General features: G+C 45.8%; 1 protein-coding gene across 4 annotated transcripts in view; it reads left to right on the top strand.

Annotated features, from left to right (window-relative positions):
• rbms3 (RNA binding motif, single stranded interacting protein) overlaps positions 1-5,941 on the top strand; it is a 151,295-nt gene extending 145,354 nt beyond the window's left edge. For all 4 annotated transcript variants that reach the window (XM_062538348.1, XM_062538347.1, XM_062538346.1 and 1 more), the window contains one exon: positions 1,919-5,941. In XM_062538348.1, the coding sequence (XP_062394332.1) occupies positions 1,919-1,922 (4 nt within the window). In that variant the 3' untranslated portion in view covers positions 1,923-5,941. The remainder of the gene's footprint in view (positions 1-1,918) is intronic.
• Positions 5,942-17,500: the final 11,559 nt, after the last annotated feature.

Here is a 17,500-nt window from a genome sequence, read left to right on the forward strand (position 1 = left end):
GCCCAGCTGATTTGTGGACACACCACACGCTAATGGCGATATGGGCAGATAATGCAAGTGTTTGGCTTTCAGGACTTAAGTGCAGCGTTGGCGGAATGTACAGTTGTTTGGACTTTAAATGTACTGTAATGATATGTGTTTGTGTGTGTGTGTGTGTGTGTGTGTGAGCTGTCATTAGAACTCAGCCCCCTGCACCTGAACAATTACACACAAACGCACACAAACGCACACACACACACACACACACACACACACACACCTCTCTCTCTCTCTGTCACTCACACACACACACACACACACACACACACACACACACACACACACACACACACATTTGCAGTTGGAGAGGGGTCTATTGTGCACCCACGCACCGCCTCCACACCAGCAAGACTAGTGATCAGCATTAATGGAGATACTGTACGATACCTGTGCACCAAAATACATCACCCCACATCACAGATGAATATTTCTACCTTCAGCTGATATGACATGCACACATGAGAACTTCAAACAAGCTGATATACTGTACAAGTCTATAGTGGACAATGGGGACAGTATTGGTTTTGCTTATTTAGTTGACTCAAGTGCATGGAACATATTTCAGAAATTCATCTCTACCTTGGCATGTGTATTAGTAGCAGTTTGATAGATAGACATCTGAGACACACACACACACATGTCTGGGACACACACACACACGTCTAGGACCTACTGTTGGACATCAGCATGAATCCCAGTCGGGTGTGGAGGTGCTTTATAAATGGCACCTGACTTGCTAAGTTTCGTTTACCTTACTGATGGCCACAAATGACGTCATCTGAGTGGATTGGCTGATCATCCCAGCTTGGAAACACAGCCAGTCCACACAGAGACATCCTCTTGTGCCCACCAATAACATGGCAGCCAGTTGGCTCATTTGTGAAGATGAGGCGGGACGTGAGCAGATGTCAGTCAGACACCATCATTTCTAAAGATGGAGGTGATGGTCCTGTAGCCTGGAGACCAGACTCTCTTCTTCGCAGAGAGTCTGTCTGGCCTAGATCCATTGGCAAACGTTTATTTCCTGGTTTGTGAACGCTTGTCTGAAGTTTGAATTTATTGCAGTTAAATCGCTAACGTTTGGTAATGACGTATGATAACCACGGGGGACACAACGATAACGATAGGCTTGAAACTTAAATGTAATCGCTCTTGGGAACGCCCTCTGTTTGCTGATTGGACGGAGATGCACTTGCCGGAGTAAACAAAGCTGAATCAAACTATACCAGACGGAGTATGAAGAGAAATGTAAATGAGCGGAAGTACGTAGTCAGGCGGGGGCCAGGCTAATTAAATGGTCCTGACTCCTGGCTTTGAAACAATCTGATATACTGTACATGTCAGTAGTGAACATGTATTGGTTTTGCTTATTTAGTTGACTCAAGTGCATAGAACATATTTTAAAGACTCGTCTCTGCCTTGGCATGTGTATTAGTAGCAATTTGATATATATATAAAAAAAAAAAGAAAACGTGACTATGTGAGGACCTGACATCAACATGAAATCCAGTTAGGTGTGGAGGTGCTTTAAAAATGGCCCCTAACTTGCTCAGTTTCGTTTTGTTTCTTATGCGTTCACTCTAATGCACTTGGTTTCTCTCCCCTCACAGAGTACATTGGGGTGGGATGTCAAACACCTGATCTGTTTAGCATTCCAGTCAATAGCTCCGTTGCCTCTGCAATATTAGAACTGCTGGCACAGTCACCAACTCTACCATAGCTCTCTCTCTCTCTCTCTCTCTCTCTCTCTCTCTCTCTCTCTCTTTCTCTCTCTCTCTCTCGCACACACACACACACACACACACACACACACACACACACACAACAATATAGCACAAATGGTTCCATTGTCATTGTCTCTCTCATTTAATTTGAACAGATAACAACAGGAGGCGTTGGAGAGGAGGAGGAGGAGGAGGCGGAGAGAGGGAGGAGAGAGTGTTCCAGCGACTGCATTGCCTTGAGATTTGGGACTGCACTGAGACGGCAGATGGAGGGAAGGATGGAGAGAGAGAGAGACGGAGACGGAGACGGAGAGAGTGAAAAAAGAGAGTGGGAGAGGGGGCGATGGAAGGATTCGAACAATGAAAGGATGGTTTCTGATGTTGCGCAGGCACCAGAAATTAAAGAGAAAAAAAATAGATTTCCTGCCTGGACCAAGCAAAAGGAATACCTGGACTTGTTCAGTCCGAGAACAGAACAATGCAGTCTGGGAATTCACCCTTTGGGTTAAATGTCTATCAGCATGGGGCTGAACATTCTTCATTAATCAATTCAGTTTTAAAAAAAAAAGATTATAAAAAAAAGAAAGGTTTTAAAAATATATATTTGAATGTGCTGGTAGGTTTTCAGCGACATTGAGTTTTTCTATTAGATGAGGAAGCGAGTTCTAGACAAAAAAAAACAAAACAAAAAAAAAAACAATCTGTCTTCCTCTGATTCTAACTACTTCTTCTTGCTGTCATTTGTATGAGTTTTCTTTTAGTTTTTTAGAGAACCTAAATATTTCTCTCTTTTTTTCCTTTTCTTGGATATTTGTTGCCTTAATTTCAAGAACTTCACAGAACTTTTTTCTCTCAATTGTCATGTATGGAGGCACATGGACAAGTCAACCAGCTCAAAACCTCCCACAAAGGAGAAGGCGTTAAATGTTTTAGCTGTTTCAGAGTACAGAGGCTCTCTTTGTGTGGAAAGAACTTTTAAATTATCAGTGGCAACTGTGTGTTTTAAAGATTGAACAAATTATTGTGGTGATGAATGGGGAATGGTATTTCTTCAACCAGAAAAAAAAGAAATGTTGATGCTGCATCATGGGAAATGCAGTTTATTGTGTAGTGCAGATCCCTTTTTAAAATGGCATTATTGTTTTTATTCTGCAATATTTTTTATGAGCTTTGAGGTGTTTTTCTCCGCCTGCTATGCTTGTCTCGTTGCATAAAAAGAAGAAAGATTAAATGTGGAAAAAAAAAACATTGGCAGCGCAAAAATAAGTGAATAGATAGGAGCTTCATGACAAAAAAAGAAACGCAACCGTGTGCAAAAAGCAATAGAAATAGGAAATTGTTGACAATTTCTTTCGTTTTTTTCTTAGCTGTGGATCAAATGCAGCTTATGGGTGGCAGATTTTATACCAAAGATGAAGTACCCCATCCCCACTGGAGGCTAATGGAGGAAGATGTTGTTTTCTTTGTTCTATTTGATATTTTTCAGGCCTCTCTTCTCTCACCTTGTGTCCCCGTTTGACCTGAAATGGCCAAACCAGATTTGTACATCTGTTTCCGTCATAGGTTTCAACTTTCCTCCACTGGTGCATCTGTGAGTATGTTCGAGAGAAAGAGAGAGAGAGAGAGAGAGGGGAGGGGGAAAGAAAGAAAGTTAAAAAGAAGGCGGCGGATGGGCCTAGTGTGCAGGTGTGATTGTTTCCCACTAGGGGGTGACAGATTTGCAAAAGGGCATTTTTTTAAAGTCGTCTCATTGACCTGTCAGGGGTGCTTTTTGTTTTTGTCAAGGTAGTCGGAAGTAAGCAACACAGCATTTCCCACACACAGGTCTCACGCTTGCTCGCATCCCCAAACTGTGCTCACAAGCTACCTCATTTGTCTCTTTCACACTATGAGGACATGCAGTTTCAAAAGCTGGTGAACATGATCAACACTAGAGAGAGAGAAAGAGAGAAAGAGAGGGAGAGGGGCAGAGAGAGACTGAGGGAAGAGACAAGTGAAGACTTTTTTGCCTTAACATTCCTCCACAGTTGTTGCTCCACTCAGTATAGTGCAGTATTCTCCATGCTTTCCTCTGGTCCACGCTGATAACAAGCTCTCGTAACCTGACCTCAACTCTGCCGTTCAAAAAAGGAGAACACTGAGAAAAGTAGAAGAACAGAGATGTGAACCCCTCACTTCTGACCGGTCACCACACCCGAATAGTCAAAAAAATTAGTTTTTTTTTTCCTTCAGTCCTCCAGTGTCCAAAAAAGATGAAGAGCAGCCCCCCCATTGGTTTGAAATGTGCAGTGAGTGGTGTTTTTTCGAGAGTCACACAGTATCATGTGAGTGCCTTCATTTTAGAACTTTCACTTCACATCTGTGGAATAAGCTATGGAGGTTTCGCCTGACTGCCTTCCGCTCGAGGTGCTGCTGATCAGCTATGAAAAGCTATGAAGGACTGAGTAGTGAGAGAGACACACTGAGTTATAACTTTTATGCGACTGATTGAGACAGCACAACCACAGGAGATACTGGAGCTTTACAATATACACGACGCATACACATACATGATATTCCTGTTCTTCAAAATAGCAAGCAGAAGGTCGGGCGCCTCTACAAGAGACCTTTACGCATAGATCAGCAGCCTCTCAAGTGAAAGAGTCGCCTGAAGTAGAAAAATGAACATGCCTATCTTTGGTTTCTATTTTTAACATAGTAGGTGTGTCCTTATGCTTCGGTCATCTGTTTTGTTCTCTTCTCATTGTGTACAGTGTGGGTGATTCACAACAAAGAGAATGAAGGTTAGCACACACACTTAGTCAGTTCATGATATCAGTTTATAGGTTTAACATTGTTGATCTTTGTGTGTGCGTGTGTGTGTGTGTGTGTGTGTGTGTGAGTGGTTTTTTTTACGTTTCACTGTCACATTTCACAGACGTTTTGTAAAATGTCCTGTTAAAAATCCTTCACACAGGAGTGGGGTTGAAAAGAGGGAATGTGTATCTATTTCCATCTCTGTTCTGTATATGTGTGTGTGTGTGTGTGTGTGTGTGTGTGTGTGTGTGTGTAAGCTTAGATGGAATTGTAGATCTTACTTTGACTGACCTTTCTGTTTAAGTCCATCTTCATTCTATGGGAAAAAAAGCTGAAGTTAAAAAGCTAAACCATCCTGATGCTGCTCTAAAGGGGGAAATGACCTTCATGACTGCATGGACAAGGAGTTGCTCTTGAGATGACCGAACTGTTGACACCAGGGACACGAAAACTCTTGAAGTGAGGAGAGGAGACTGCTAAAAACAGCTTCATTTCGAACGGATGCTCTGAAAAACACAAGCTGTTTTTTTTTTTTTTTTTTTTTTTTTTCTTTAAACTGCTCATCTACTGCCTTCTTGCCGGAGTCCGCTAACTCTCCGACGCCTCGTGTGTTAGCAGGCCCTCAGCCTTTGAGAGCCAGAGAGAGGGGAGATCAGGGATGGGAGGTATGGCAAACTGGACCGCTGCCAAATCAGACGCATGATCACGCTGCTTACGCAGGTTTCTGATTGGGCGAGGCAGTCTCCACAAGGCCGGTTTCTCTCACCGTGATTGGCCCACAAAAGATCAGAAAGTGAATGATGCAATGGCCGTATCGAACTGTCTCTTGTGGTATTCATATCTTGTAATGAAAGTTCTCCGTCTGATTGAAAAAAAAAAAAAAATCAAACAATCATAGGGTGTTAATGAGAACTGTACCCCAGAAAGGACACTATTGCAACAGCTGGAGAGACAAATGTACTTCCTATTTAATTGACTCGGCTCTATAAAATCAAAAGATTACACAGGTGACTGAAAAACCACTGAGATGCTGTTCAACCAAATTCAGAGTATTTTTAGAAATAGGAGAGAAAATTGAAAGGAAGAAAATAAAAACGGCAAAACCTCTATCACAAATTAAATTATTGAAAGAGGAAAAAAAGAAAAACTATTTATGAGGTTGTCTTTTTGTATAGTGCAGGTGTTTTAAAAGATGATGAAACCAGATCAGTTCAGTGATGCTATTTCTTTTTTTCTTTGATTTGCCACACAGTCATGCCTCCCTAGTCTTCGAGTTGTGATCCTGAGAAATTGTGTAGATCAGTGGATGTTCGGTTTTAACTTTGATTTTTATTATTTTTTCTTTTGATGAAGCTTTCAATAAAAAAAAACCTTTAAAACCATGGTTGTTTTCAATGTATGTGACCTCACATCATCCAGAATTCCTAAGAGTAGGGGAAATCAACGCACACCAAGAGATATGAAGGGCACCCTGTCAGACACCCTAGATAAATTATGGGATGTCACGAACTGCAATTAATGCCCCATTAAGGAAAATAAATGGTCCAACACATGTTCCACTGAGCCAAAAAACAGAGTGGTACCAACTGAGCCTCATTAATCTTATCGTCTGCCGAATGTAATTTCAGAGGTTTGTCAGAAGAGGGAGATGTGGAAGCACACATGCATTGAACTACTTCATAGATGTGCTCGAGAGCCCTCTGTTCCTGCAAAGGACCGCACTACGGAAAGTCAGTGTTGCCACCCATTAAGTACTTTTTGTCCATCCGTTTTATTGCCCTTTGTCTTAACTATAGCATTTCAAATGATTGTTGGCTGCCATTATTGATGACTGGGGATGCTTATCAGTCAAATGAATTTGTTTGACATTTGATGATGGTGATTGTTTGTCTATTTGTCACAGATCACAACCCTGCACACAGAAGGCTTAGGTTATCATACATCATTTTAATTTCTAATCTCCACCCCGTCAAAAGCCAACTTTAAAGGACACCAAAGCTTGACCATTTCTTTGAAAACTCCTTCAGGAAAAGTAAGTGGAAAGCTCCGTAGAAAAGTACTTGAAAGTAGTAATGTGGCTGTTCAATCGATCTCTGCGCTTTAAGAGGTGCATAGTGAATGGCTTTCACAGTTGGAGCAAAGGGAAGATCGCTGCACTGGGAGAGGGAATGTCCTGATGGAAGGAATGAGCCGGGTGAGTGAACTTTGACCTCTCCCTTGTGAGGTCAGGGATCCCGGAAAACTTTCCTCCGCCCACTCTCCCGCGCCTCGTTGATGGGAGGATTGTTCCCCGGGACAAGTGGACATTTCAGGGTCTTCAAGCTGACCATGTACCCCCCCCCCCCCCCCCCCCCCCTCCCCTCCCCTTTTTGGTATCCAAGTCGTCCTTCTTGCACTCTGCCGATTCACTATGCACACACAATGGTCCACGTTCATATCTGACATTTCAGAGAGAGGGGGGGGGGGGGGGGGATGGAGGAACAGAGACTTAAAGAGAGAGTAATTCTCACTACACACTGCCCAGATTGTTCCCACATTGCTGCTCTCTGCACTGGAGATCAATTTTGCCCCCTTCACTCATCTTGTGCTTGTGCATTCTGCATGCGTGGCACTTTTCCCTGCACACAATGGTCTCCTCACACACAGCGGCTCTCAGTAACCCATGAAGCTGACGCTAGCCGCGCTAGCATGTTGAATGCTTTCTTTATGGCCAGAGGGACTGCGGCTCCTCAATCGGTTTCTGATATGCTGATGCCAACGTGATGAGGACGGAGTCCTGGTCTCACACGCCATCAGCTGACCTCGCAAAACACACGGGCCGCCAGCACCTTCCTGCTGGAGTTATCGCCGTCTGTCGCCACGACGACCGTCGTGTTTGGGTTTTTTTGCGTCGGCACCTTTTCCGACATCCTCTTTTCTTCTCAGTTTTTCCTCGCTCTGCCCGTCTTGTGTCTTTTCATCATCCATCCCTCCCTTCCTGTCTTCCCATCTCTCCTCCGCTTCCTCCATCTGTCTCAGCTGCTCTTTCCCCGCGCTCTCTCTCTCCCTCTCTCCCTCGTTCCCTTCCTCTCCTTCCCAGGCCAGAGGCGGATGACTGGGAGATCCGTGTCACGACGTTTGGCTGTCTCCCACCGATTCCGACGCTGTTCTGGGATATGAGATGTTGATGTGCGAATGGGGAGGGCAGTGAGAGCTGGACAGTAGAGTCCAGAGGGAGGCATCTATCGCCATCTCGTATATCTCACGGTGGTGGAGGCCCAGTGATCTGGACCTCCAAATGGATCCTATAGGGGCTGCCTGCCACCACGGTGCCCTTGAGAAACTCCACCCCCAAGTTAAGGGCCGTTCACACCAAGAACAATAGCTATAACGATAACTATAAACAAATATCGTTCTTGTTAATATGAATGACGACGTTCACACATAAACTATAATGACAACGACATGAAGAACGATATCGTTGGGGATCACTTTCAGAGCAATTTTGAGAACGATAAAAAGTTAAATGCCAGTCAGAACCCATCACATCCATTAACATGAGGAGAGACTTCTTTATCGTTGGTCAGTATGAATGCTTTTATCATTATGGTTATCATTATGGTTATCGTTATGGTTATCGTTCTTGGTGTGAATGCTGCTTTACTCCGGGGGAGCCGTCACTGTAGCTTCTCTGGAGAAGAACGTCGGCTTCCTCCCTCCCTCCTTCGTACACTCCTCTCTAGTGCAGGGCAGAGTATGGGAAGTGAACTCTCCTCTTGATGACTGCGGGGGTCAGAGGTCAAATGGGAATACACTTAAGGGAAAGGGAAACGACATGAACACGAGCGAGCATCTCACAGAACCCAACTGGTTTCACGTCAAGCAAGCAGGCGAACGTCGACGAAAAAGTTATTTTGGGGCCCTCCAGACAACACAAACAGGAAGTTTGGTGTACAAAGTGGAAAGACGTTCTCTCAACCCTTGGCCGTGCTCAGAGCCTAATGCCTTTAATCAATTGTGCATGAGCACTGCATAAGCCAAGGGACATAATATGTCTTCATTTCAACGCAGTGTGACAAGGAGAGGAAACAGGGACGTGCAATGTTTTTTTTATCATTATTTCAAGCTGAAAGCTTTGTTGGAAACTCGAAGTTGTTCCCCCCTCTCACTTGTCTTGTGCCACACTTGCACACACAGCCATTGGTTTGCTGTCAGAGGCAAACAGGGAACAGGGAACGGTGATTTATGTTTGCAGCAGCTGTGTTTGCATGCCGGGACTGTTTTAGTGCGTCTTTCCATCGGTTGGGGGTGGGGGCGTGGGGGGGCGGGACGGGGTTGGTTGTTGGGGAGGGGAGGGCAAATCTCAAGCATGGCGTTATCTATGGCACACCCCAGTTCTGCTCACTTAATATCCTTTCTGACGCCACATAGTGCTTTTTGAGAGGACCACCCAATCATTTATCATCACACTGACTTGTGTTGATCCTGTAAAACTGCACAGATCTTGCCCTCGCTTCCTCTCGTAAATTGAGATGGTGATCAGTTGGCGTGCTGATGAAAGTCTCTCTCTCTCTCCCCACACAGCATTTGCATATGCATGGAACGCTGTTTTAATCAGAGACCCGATCTTGGCACACAAAGCTGACAGACCTTTGGCTTCGTGTCAGCATCTTGCTGTTGATATTTTTTGAAGCGAGAGAGAGCGAGAGAGAGCGAGGGAGAGCGAGAGAGAGCGAGAGAGAGAGCTGTTACAGTAACACACACGCGCATTAGAAACGCATTCCTGTAAGTTTACAACCACAGAGGTGGATAATAAGGACACTGTGGCCAACGGCTTTGGCAGCGCCGGAGCGATTTACGAGAAGTTTGGGCTGACGGGAGCTGGCGGCAGATAAGCTGGGATGGGCAGAGCGAGGGTGAGAGAGAGAGAGAGAGAGAGAGAGAGAGAGAGATGGAGGGAGCAGCTGTGGCCATGGAGCCAAAAGCATCCCGTCCGTACACTGTTTGTCCGTGGGGTTCACGGTGTGTGAGATGAGAGGCGACACTGGGTGACCTATAGTCAGCCACACACGGGCCAGCTGGCTGACATACAGTATCACTGGGATTCCAGGCGGGGCCCAGGAAATGTCTGAGATGCGCTACACGCCAGGACTGGGTTTGTAGCAGAAACTGAGACAGCAGGTACAGAACTGCTGACATGTATTTGCTTACAAAGTATTCAACCGTAGAACAAGCACAGCATAGATGTTTGTTTTAGAATGACACTGTTGTATGTATGAGTATTACAGTGTTACAAACAATTGTCTGTATTTGTATCATAATGTATTACAATCCCCAAATAAGGTCAAGGCCTATAACATGGGACAGAATGTTCACCACTCTTCACGTCACCTGGAATGAAAAGGTGATCAGAATACAGGCCACATGGGTCACTGCGTTGACATAGAGATCTCGGTGATGTTTTTGTTTTTATGGTAGTAAACAGCGGCTTTATCTTTTCCCTTGTGAGATTTTTGCATAATAGTTGTGGCAGGCATAGGAAGCAGGGAAAGTCCCAGTGTTCCTCCGGTCAGGACCGCCACTAGAATGACTAGAATGTGACTGAGATCATGGTACGCTGCTGAGACATGTACCTGCCAACGAGAGCCACTCCCAGGGACACGAGGGACCAAGCCGACTGACCTCCCAGCAATGACGGCCAGCTGGCCACAGGCCAGCACAGAGGGTCCACATGCACACACACACTGTCCCTTGAGAGGGGGGGAGAGTCAACAACTAGTCATGTTTACTGAGGTCACAGATCTAAACTGCTGTTTGTCATCCAAATCAAAGTATGATAATAATGAGATAAATAGCAGATTTGTTCATAGCGTCAGGCCTTTTTTTATTGAGACGAAACATATTTTCACTTCCGATATACACAGGCGTTAAATTCCTTGTGCCTTAGCGGGCTATTTTCTCACAGCCGCCGATCAACAACCAAGGCGTTTTAACACAACAGGACCCAGGACACAACAGCAATGCATCTTCATGGTACTGCCTGCACTGCAAGTAGCCTGAATGCCCACCCACCCATAACAGCAGCAAAAAAACAACATCAACAACAAAGCAAGCTTCCTGAGCCACAAGACCTTTCTCACCAAGTGCGCACAAGAACACATAGGGTTACAAGGGATCGGAAAGCAGCTGTCAACACTGTGAAGTGTGGTTGAGATGCCCTTTGATGACTTGATATTTTCCCCTTCAGAGTTGAAGGCTAGTCCAAGCTCTGATGCAGGGAGCAGTAGTGGTAGTAAAGGCCAACATCTACTACAGTATCTATGCCCCTCCAGTCCAGCCACCCATGGGCTGTTAAGGCTCTGCCCTTTTGGCGTGTTGCAAAAATGTTATGTTTCTATGCTTTGCTGGCGCAAAGATTTCAATTTCAATTTCAATTTAATTTTACTTATAGAGCGCCAAAACATTGCACATGTCTCATGGCGCTTTACAGAGTGTTAAACATTCAAAGAGTGACTTTTCTTCTCCGACTCCGAGGCCCTAAATAATAGCACAAGCCTTCCTCTCGTGTGACTGGATGACACATGGGGTGTGGGGTGGAGGGCGTGCTGTGGTGTACTCTGTTAAGGACGAGAATATGCTCTGCAGACTGATCAGCCTTGTGTTGTGGTGGTGACCAACGCTGAAAAAAATCCCCATATGTTTCTCTGAGACACTCCGCAGACCTGCTCAGCACGCTCTCCAGTGACACACGGCCGCGTTCAACAAAAACACTGTACGACTAAAAATATTAACCCGCTGGGATTCGTCAGGTGAGGTCATCACCCTGCGACGACAGACGCTATCAGAACAGTCTGGCTCCGAGGCGGACCAGACCAGGCCCTGCACTCTCCGCTCGACTCCGAACGTCTCTGAGTCCTCCTCGGGAATGTTTTTTTTCCATTTGGTAATGCCCAATTAGAGCCAGCAGAGCACCTCATCCCTCACACGTCCCACCGAGCTTTGATTACGTTCTCACCCACTGACCAGGCGGGCACTTGTGCTATTAAAACACACGGAACATTTTGAACTGGCAGTTGGACAAGTCCACCTCTCCCTGTAGATCCTCGAACGAACGCGTGCAGCTCTGGAACAGCCTTGTTTGGTGCCCCAACGCGCTTGCTCAGGTCTCTCTGATGTGTGAGTGCTCTTTTAGGGAAAGTACACATTGCTGCAGTGCTCACATGGCTTGGCAGACCAGTCAGATAACGTGTTTTGAATTGCATCTGGTGGAATGAAGACAGATGCCCAACCAGTCCACATGTAGCACAATGTCTAAAATTCAGCAGAGACTGGCTAAGCCACCAACTAAGTAACCTTAAAAGTGTGCGAGAGAACCCTTCTAGTTAGTGCACTGCACTCTGAAGTGTAGAATCCAGAGGCAAAAAAGACAGGAATTTTACTCATCACACGTCATGAGTGAACATCTAATTTCCCATTTTGGTACACAAGTCGACTTGATAGGTCACACACTTTGGGGCTTCAGTTCTGGTAAATGTTTGTGATGGAAAAAAAAAAAAAACGTTCACTGAAGCCTCTCTCTGCAAGAGCACCTGCGCTCGCTCTCAAGTGAAGGCTTTCGATTCAAGCGAAGACTTTCCATTTATCCACGTCTGCACACAGCCCGTATTCACATCGGCAGACCCCCCCCCTCCCTCGACTCAAACCTCGGTGTATACAGTCTCCAGCCTCCACTGGGGCCCGCAAGGTGAAGGGGACCCACCACAGTCCACTCCGCATTGCTCATTCGCAGCCAAAGCAAGTGAACCCTCCGTCAGGGGTCAGCGTCTCCCGGGGAAGAGCACGGGTCGGGTCAGAACACCCAGACACACTGTTACGTCATCGGGCCTCTAAATTCTCTCCTCAGGTTTTTACGAAAGAGCTACCCTCCCCTCGTAAATCTGGCTGTACTGATGGCAGAAGATACCGCTGACAGCGTTTGACAGACTACAGACGGCGCGTGCTACCTTTCCCCTCCACTCCTGCTGCACGTACGTAGGCTACGTCCTGCATCCAATCCCTTCATTCTTTTTCTTTTTTTTCTTTCTTGCTGTGCTGTTTCTCTCTTCCTTCTCTCTCCCCTTCTCTCCCTTTTTCATTCTCCTTTGTAGCCCGTTCTCTACTATCTTTCCTACGCTGTTGTTTTCTTGGACGAGGCGTGTGGAATTTTGCACGGCCCGCTTTAGGTCTTTTCCACTCGCTGTCTCCAAGATATGAAGCGAGCTTTAGACCGGCTGCCTTTGAATGGCGAGGCCCGTTGCCGTGGTTTCCGCGCCGACAACAGGGGTAAACAGTGTGCGCCTGTGGCGCACCGAAGAAGCGCAGGGCCTCTGCAGTCAGAGAGCGGCGGTGCATGGACGGAGGGCACTGGTGACTTCCTCTCGGAGCGGAGGAAGAAGAGGAATTTATAGAGCTCCCCAGAGCTCCCCATTACCAAGGGCCGTAAAACTCTCCGCGTCTGCGGACCACGGGGTGTCCCCACAATTTGAGGTCAACGTCACCTGTTTTTTTTTGTTTTTTTTAACCGCGTTAGCTCAACAATTTTTGTTGCTGTTGAAAGTAAATGTAGCATAGATGCATATTTACTGAATTGAATTTTGGGTTGTTGGGCGGGGGGGGGGGGGGTATCTTTATGTCATCCCTCTTTCAGTCTCTAACTCTGGGCTCCGTTTCCATGTTTGCACAGTACAGTATGTGCAGTCAATTGACCTCTCTATCTTGACTTGCGAAGCACTTTGGATCAACTCCTGTTGTTTTTTTTATGTGCTGCATAAATAAAGTGACTTGACTTGACTTGACTTGACTTGACTTCCTCTTGTGACTGTTTGCGACTACAGCAACTCCTGCTTTGAAGGGACAGGTGGAGCACCAGCACCACCATTGCCCTTCTAAAACAGTCTGAACAAACATGTTTTGGGAGAGTGTGTGTGTGAACGGCAACCCAACGTGGGACGTGTTGAGGACGAGACCCTCGGGAGAGAGGAGGAAAGGGCGCTGAATGTTTTGCCCGCTGGTTGGAAAGTGTGTGTTTTGTGCGCATTGCCTCATTGGAGCGCTTGTCCCACCCTGAGGCCTCTGCAGCTGTTCTGTGGTAAAGCTGGCAAGTGTGTGTGTGTGTGTGTGTGTGTGTGTGTGTGTGTGTGTGTGTGTGTGTCTGAATAAGTGTGTGTGTGTGTGTCTGAATAAGTGGGTGTGAGTATATTTGTGTGAGTGCGTGGGTGCTGCCCTGTGTGGAGCATAGATTGAGTCCCTATGTGTGTGTGTGTGTGTGTGTGTGTGTGTGTGTGTGTGTGTGTGTGTGTGTGTGTGTGTGTGTGTGTGGAGGTACAGTATGTGTGTTTGAGAATTTTTTCAGTCCTCATGCCATGGGTGACTCAGATGTGCGTGTGTGTGTGTGCGTGCGTGCGTGCGTGTGTGTGTGTGTGTGTGTGTGTGTCTGTGTGTGTCTGTGTGTGTGTGGGTGGGTGGGTGTGAGTGTGTGTGGTCATTGCTCACTGCTACATACAGTGCTTGCTCACTAAATGACTTTCCCCTGCAGGCTATTGTCTAACGAGCACTGTGTTTGTCCACTGCTCTGACCTGACAGGTCAGCCCCATGGCCGCTAAATCCCCCTGATCAACACTGTGACGGGGGTAATATTCAGGGCATTAACCCAGAGATAACAGTGACCCATGTGACTACACACACACACACACACACACGCTCACACACTCACTGACTCAGCCTCACATGCTAGGGCGTAGGAGCCAGGGACTTAGCGGCACGTTAGTGCTAAACTGTAAATGGGGCTAAGTTAGCGACACTGAAATCATAAGTGTTAGCTAAAGCTAACATTAGTGTATACGCCGAAGATAAGACATTAAATTGATGGATGGAGGAGAGCTTGCAGACTCATTTGAGTGTTAAGTGAAGAATTCCAGCTTTGTTAAGAGGGAGCCGTGCGAGTTTCCAGCCAAGGCCAAATGGAACAGTTAAATGCTAAACAACCACAAGTATTGTGAGGAAAAGCTGCTAATTAACATGTTTACAGAACAGCAGGGTTTGTGCTTCTGTGTTTCTCCCCAGCCACATTATGGCAGCACTAGCAGGGCAGGCGCTCCGCTCCGCTCGCGGCCACCTCATGATCATCATCATCATCGGAATACTTCAGGCAAGACTGTCGTTTCTTTCCACTCGGCCAACGGGCTTTTTTGCAGCCGTCTCTGTGAGACGGCGGCGGTGACATCTGGAGTCTATCAGAATCACTCTGTCACATGGCATATCAGTCTCTCTCTCTCTCTCTCTCTCTCTCTCTCTCTCTCTCTCTCTCATACACTCTCTCTCTCATACTCTCTCTCTCTCTCTCTTTCTCTCTTCCTCTCTCTCTCTCTCTCTTCCTCTCTCTCTATTGCCTTTTTTCATCACCACATCTTAGCCTACCGCTGCGCTGTCACAAGAGTCCCCGCCGGTCAATGAATTGATCGGATCCTTGGCCTTCCCGACGGGAAGCTCCCCTCTCATTTCTTTCCACCAGAAATCCCTCTTCTCTAATAACCTCATGTCCATGTGCAGATGCTGCTGCGAGTGCCTCCCAAGCCCCACCGCCAATGTCAGAACTTTTTCATTAGGCCTTTGAAGGCACATGCCTATAGACCAATGTGCATTAGATTGGTGGGTTGTAGAAACCATTGAAAGGAATGGGCCAAACCAGTCGGGTTAAATGATTAGAACGTTGGAGCTGCACTGTAAAGTATATATATATATATATATATATATATATATATATATATAAACATTCCAAGTGAAATAGAGGCCCAATAAACACAGATCTCAGGATCCCACTGATTCAACCCTATGTCATCTTACCTTATGCTAGGTGGCTGCTGAAAAGGAATGACACTACAGTGGCAGCTTAATATGTAATAGCCTTTCTAGTTACAATTCAGCCTTTAAGTTAGACTTTAAAGGCATGGGCTTTTTATTTTAATTTTTTTGAGTGGAGAAGTGGAACTTTTAGTTACTCACACAGAAAATCATTCAATCATTCAACTACTCCTTCCTCTTACTGACCAACTTCAATCCAGACATTAGAACATTGAAACTGAAACACAACGCAAACCACTAAAGAATCCAACAATGGGAAACTTATTTTTGTTATCCTATTGCCCTTCAGCTCATCTAAGGTTGACTAAAACTACTGTGCTTCCTCTAAAACTCCAAAAATCACATTGCATAAAAAAAAAATATCTGATAAATTAATAAATGTAAAAGTTAATATTCATTTTATTTTGAATTTCCAGGGCTGATTTTCATGAGGCAGTAATAGTATCTAAAATCAAAGTAGTCTTTGTCTTTCATCTGTTCTCCCCAGAGCCAGAAAGAGCTTCTCTAATTCAAAGCTTAACAAATGATCCAACATGTTCCGTTTTTTTTTCACAGGACAATAACCACATTTATTTCCTATAGTAATCTACGACCCCCTTTCAGTTCTCCTCTCTCTTTTTTCAGGACTCTTTGTTTCCTCAAACCACACCTGCCAACCATATTTTGCACAACAATCATGGCTCTGCTGCTACCCATTGCCAACAGTCATTTGATTATAAAACAGAGAAAGAACTTTAATTGGCTGTTTGGTTCTCACAAGTGAGAAGTCACCTGACAATTTGGAGCGTTGGCTAATTGCGGCAGCTTTGTCTTCCCCACTTAGATGTGGGGTTTGATCTTGGCTCGCGCTTCTGAGAGCTTCAGCACGGGAGGTGAAAGGTCAGAGTGTAAGGATGGCACAGATCCTCTCCCTGCACAACCATCCACCCACCCTCCACCCAGCCCTCCACCCAGCCCTCCACCCAGCCCCCAGCCACCCTCGGCTCCCCTGCTGCCCCTTTGGACGTGGATCACCATGTGTGTTTGTAGTCATTGCATCTCATAGTACACATGGACACACACGCACACACACACACACACAGTCATAATGAGTCTAGACTGTGGTGCTGTTTCTCACTTTTAAAAAGGCTCATAAAACAGAAAAAAAAACACTCGGCAAGAATTAGAGTCTCTGGCTCAGGATTTCCCCATGTTTTGGTCTCTCTCTCACACACACACACACACACACACACACACACACACACACACACACACAGAAAACTGGGCTTTTTCGCGTTCTCAAACACTCCTTCACCTTCTTCTCTCTTGTGCTTAAGCACTCTCACAGACACTACAAGTCAGACAATTTATTATGCATGACTACATGTGCTGCACTTGACCACAAGTCACCTTCAACCGCTCACAATAAGAAGAACAAAAAAAATGCCGTCTGCCAAGAACCACACATGCAGTGCACAAATTACGAAGCAGAGGAAGAAAAAAACAAAAGCAACGAGCGAAGAAGAGGAGGAGGAGGAGGAGGAGGAGGAGGAGGAGGAGGAGGACTGGGTGGGTTTAAAAAGCTGATTGTCTGCAGGAAAGTCTGAGGATGTGAAGTGAAGGGGGGATAAGCGAGGCTGTGTCCGTTACATACCAGAGCAGTGAGATAAAGAGCAGTGGGCTGGACAGGGGTCACTTCGAAACATACATACCACTCTCTCTCTCTTTCTCTCTCTCTCTCTCTCTCTCTCTCTCTTGCTCTTGCTCTTTCTCTCTCTCTCTCTCTCTCTCTCTCACACACACACACACACACACACACACACACACAGTCTCTCTCACTCTGTATACCCCTCTCCCCATAGCTTTCTGTTGACAGTTTCTCTCTTCCTCACTGTCACCCTCTCACTTCTCTCTCTCTCACTTCTCTCTCTCTCTCATTTTTTTCTGTCAGTTCGTGTCTCCCACTCTCCCCCAAAGCCTCTGTTCTATACACAAAACACAAATCACATCGCGTCAAATCATATAATTCGGATGGAAACCACTCTATTCTTCTGAGAGAGTGTGCTTGTTGTTCCTGAAGAGT

Source organism: Sardina pilchardus, chromosome 6 (assembly GCF_963854185.1).
Source record: "Sardina pilchardus chromosome 6, fSarPil1.1, whole genome shotgun sequence".
In the NCBI taxonomy this organism is placed as follows: Eukaryota; Metazoa; Chordata; class Actinopteri; order Clupeiformes; family Clupeidae; genus Sardina; species Sardina pilchardus.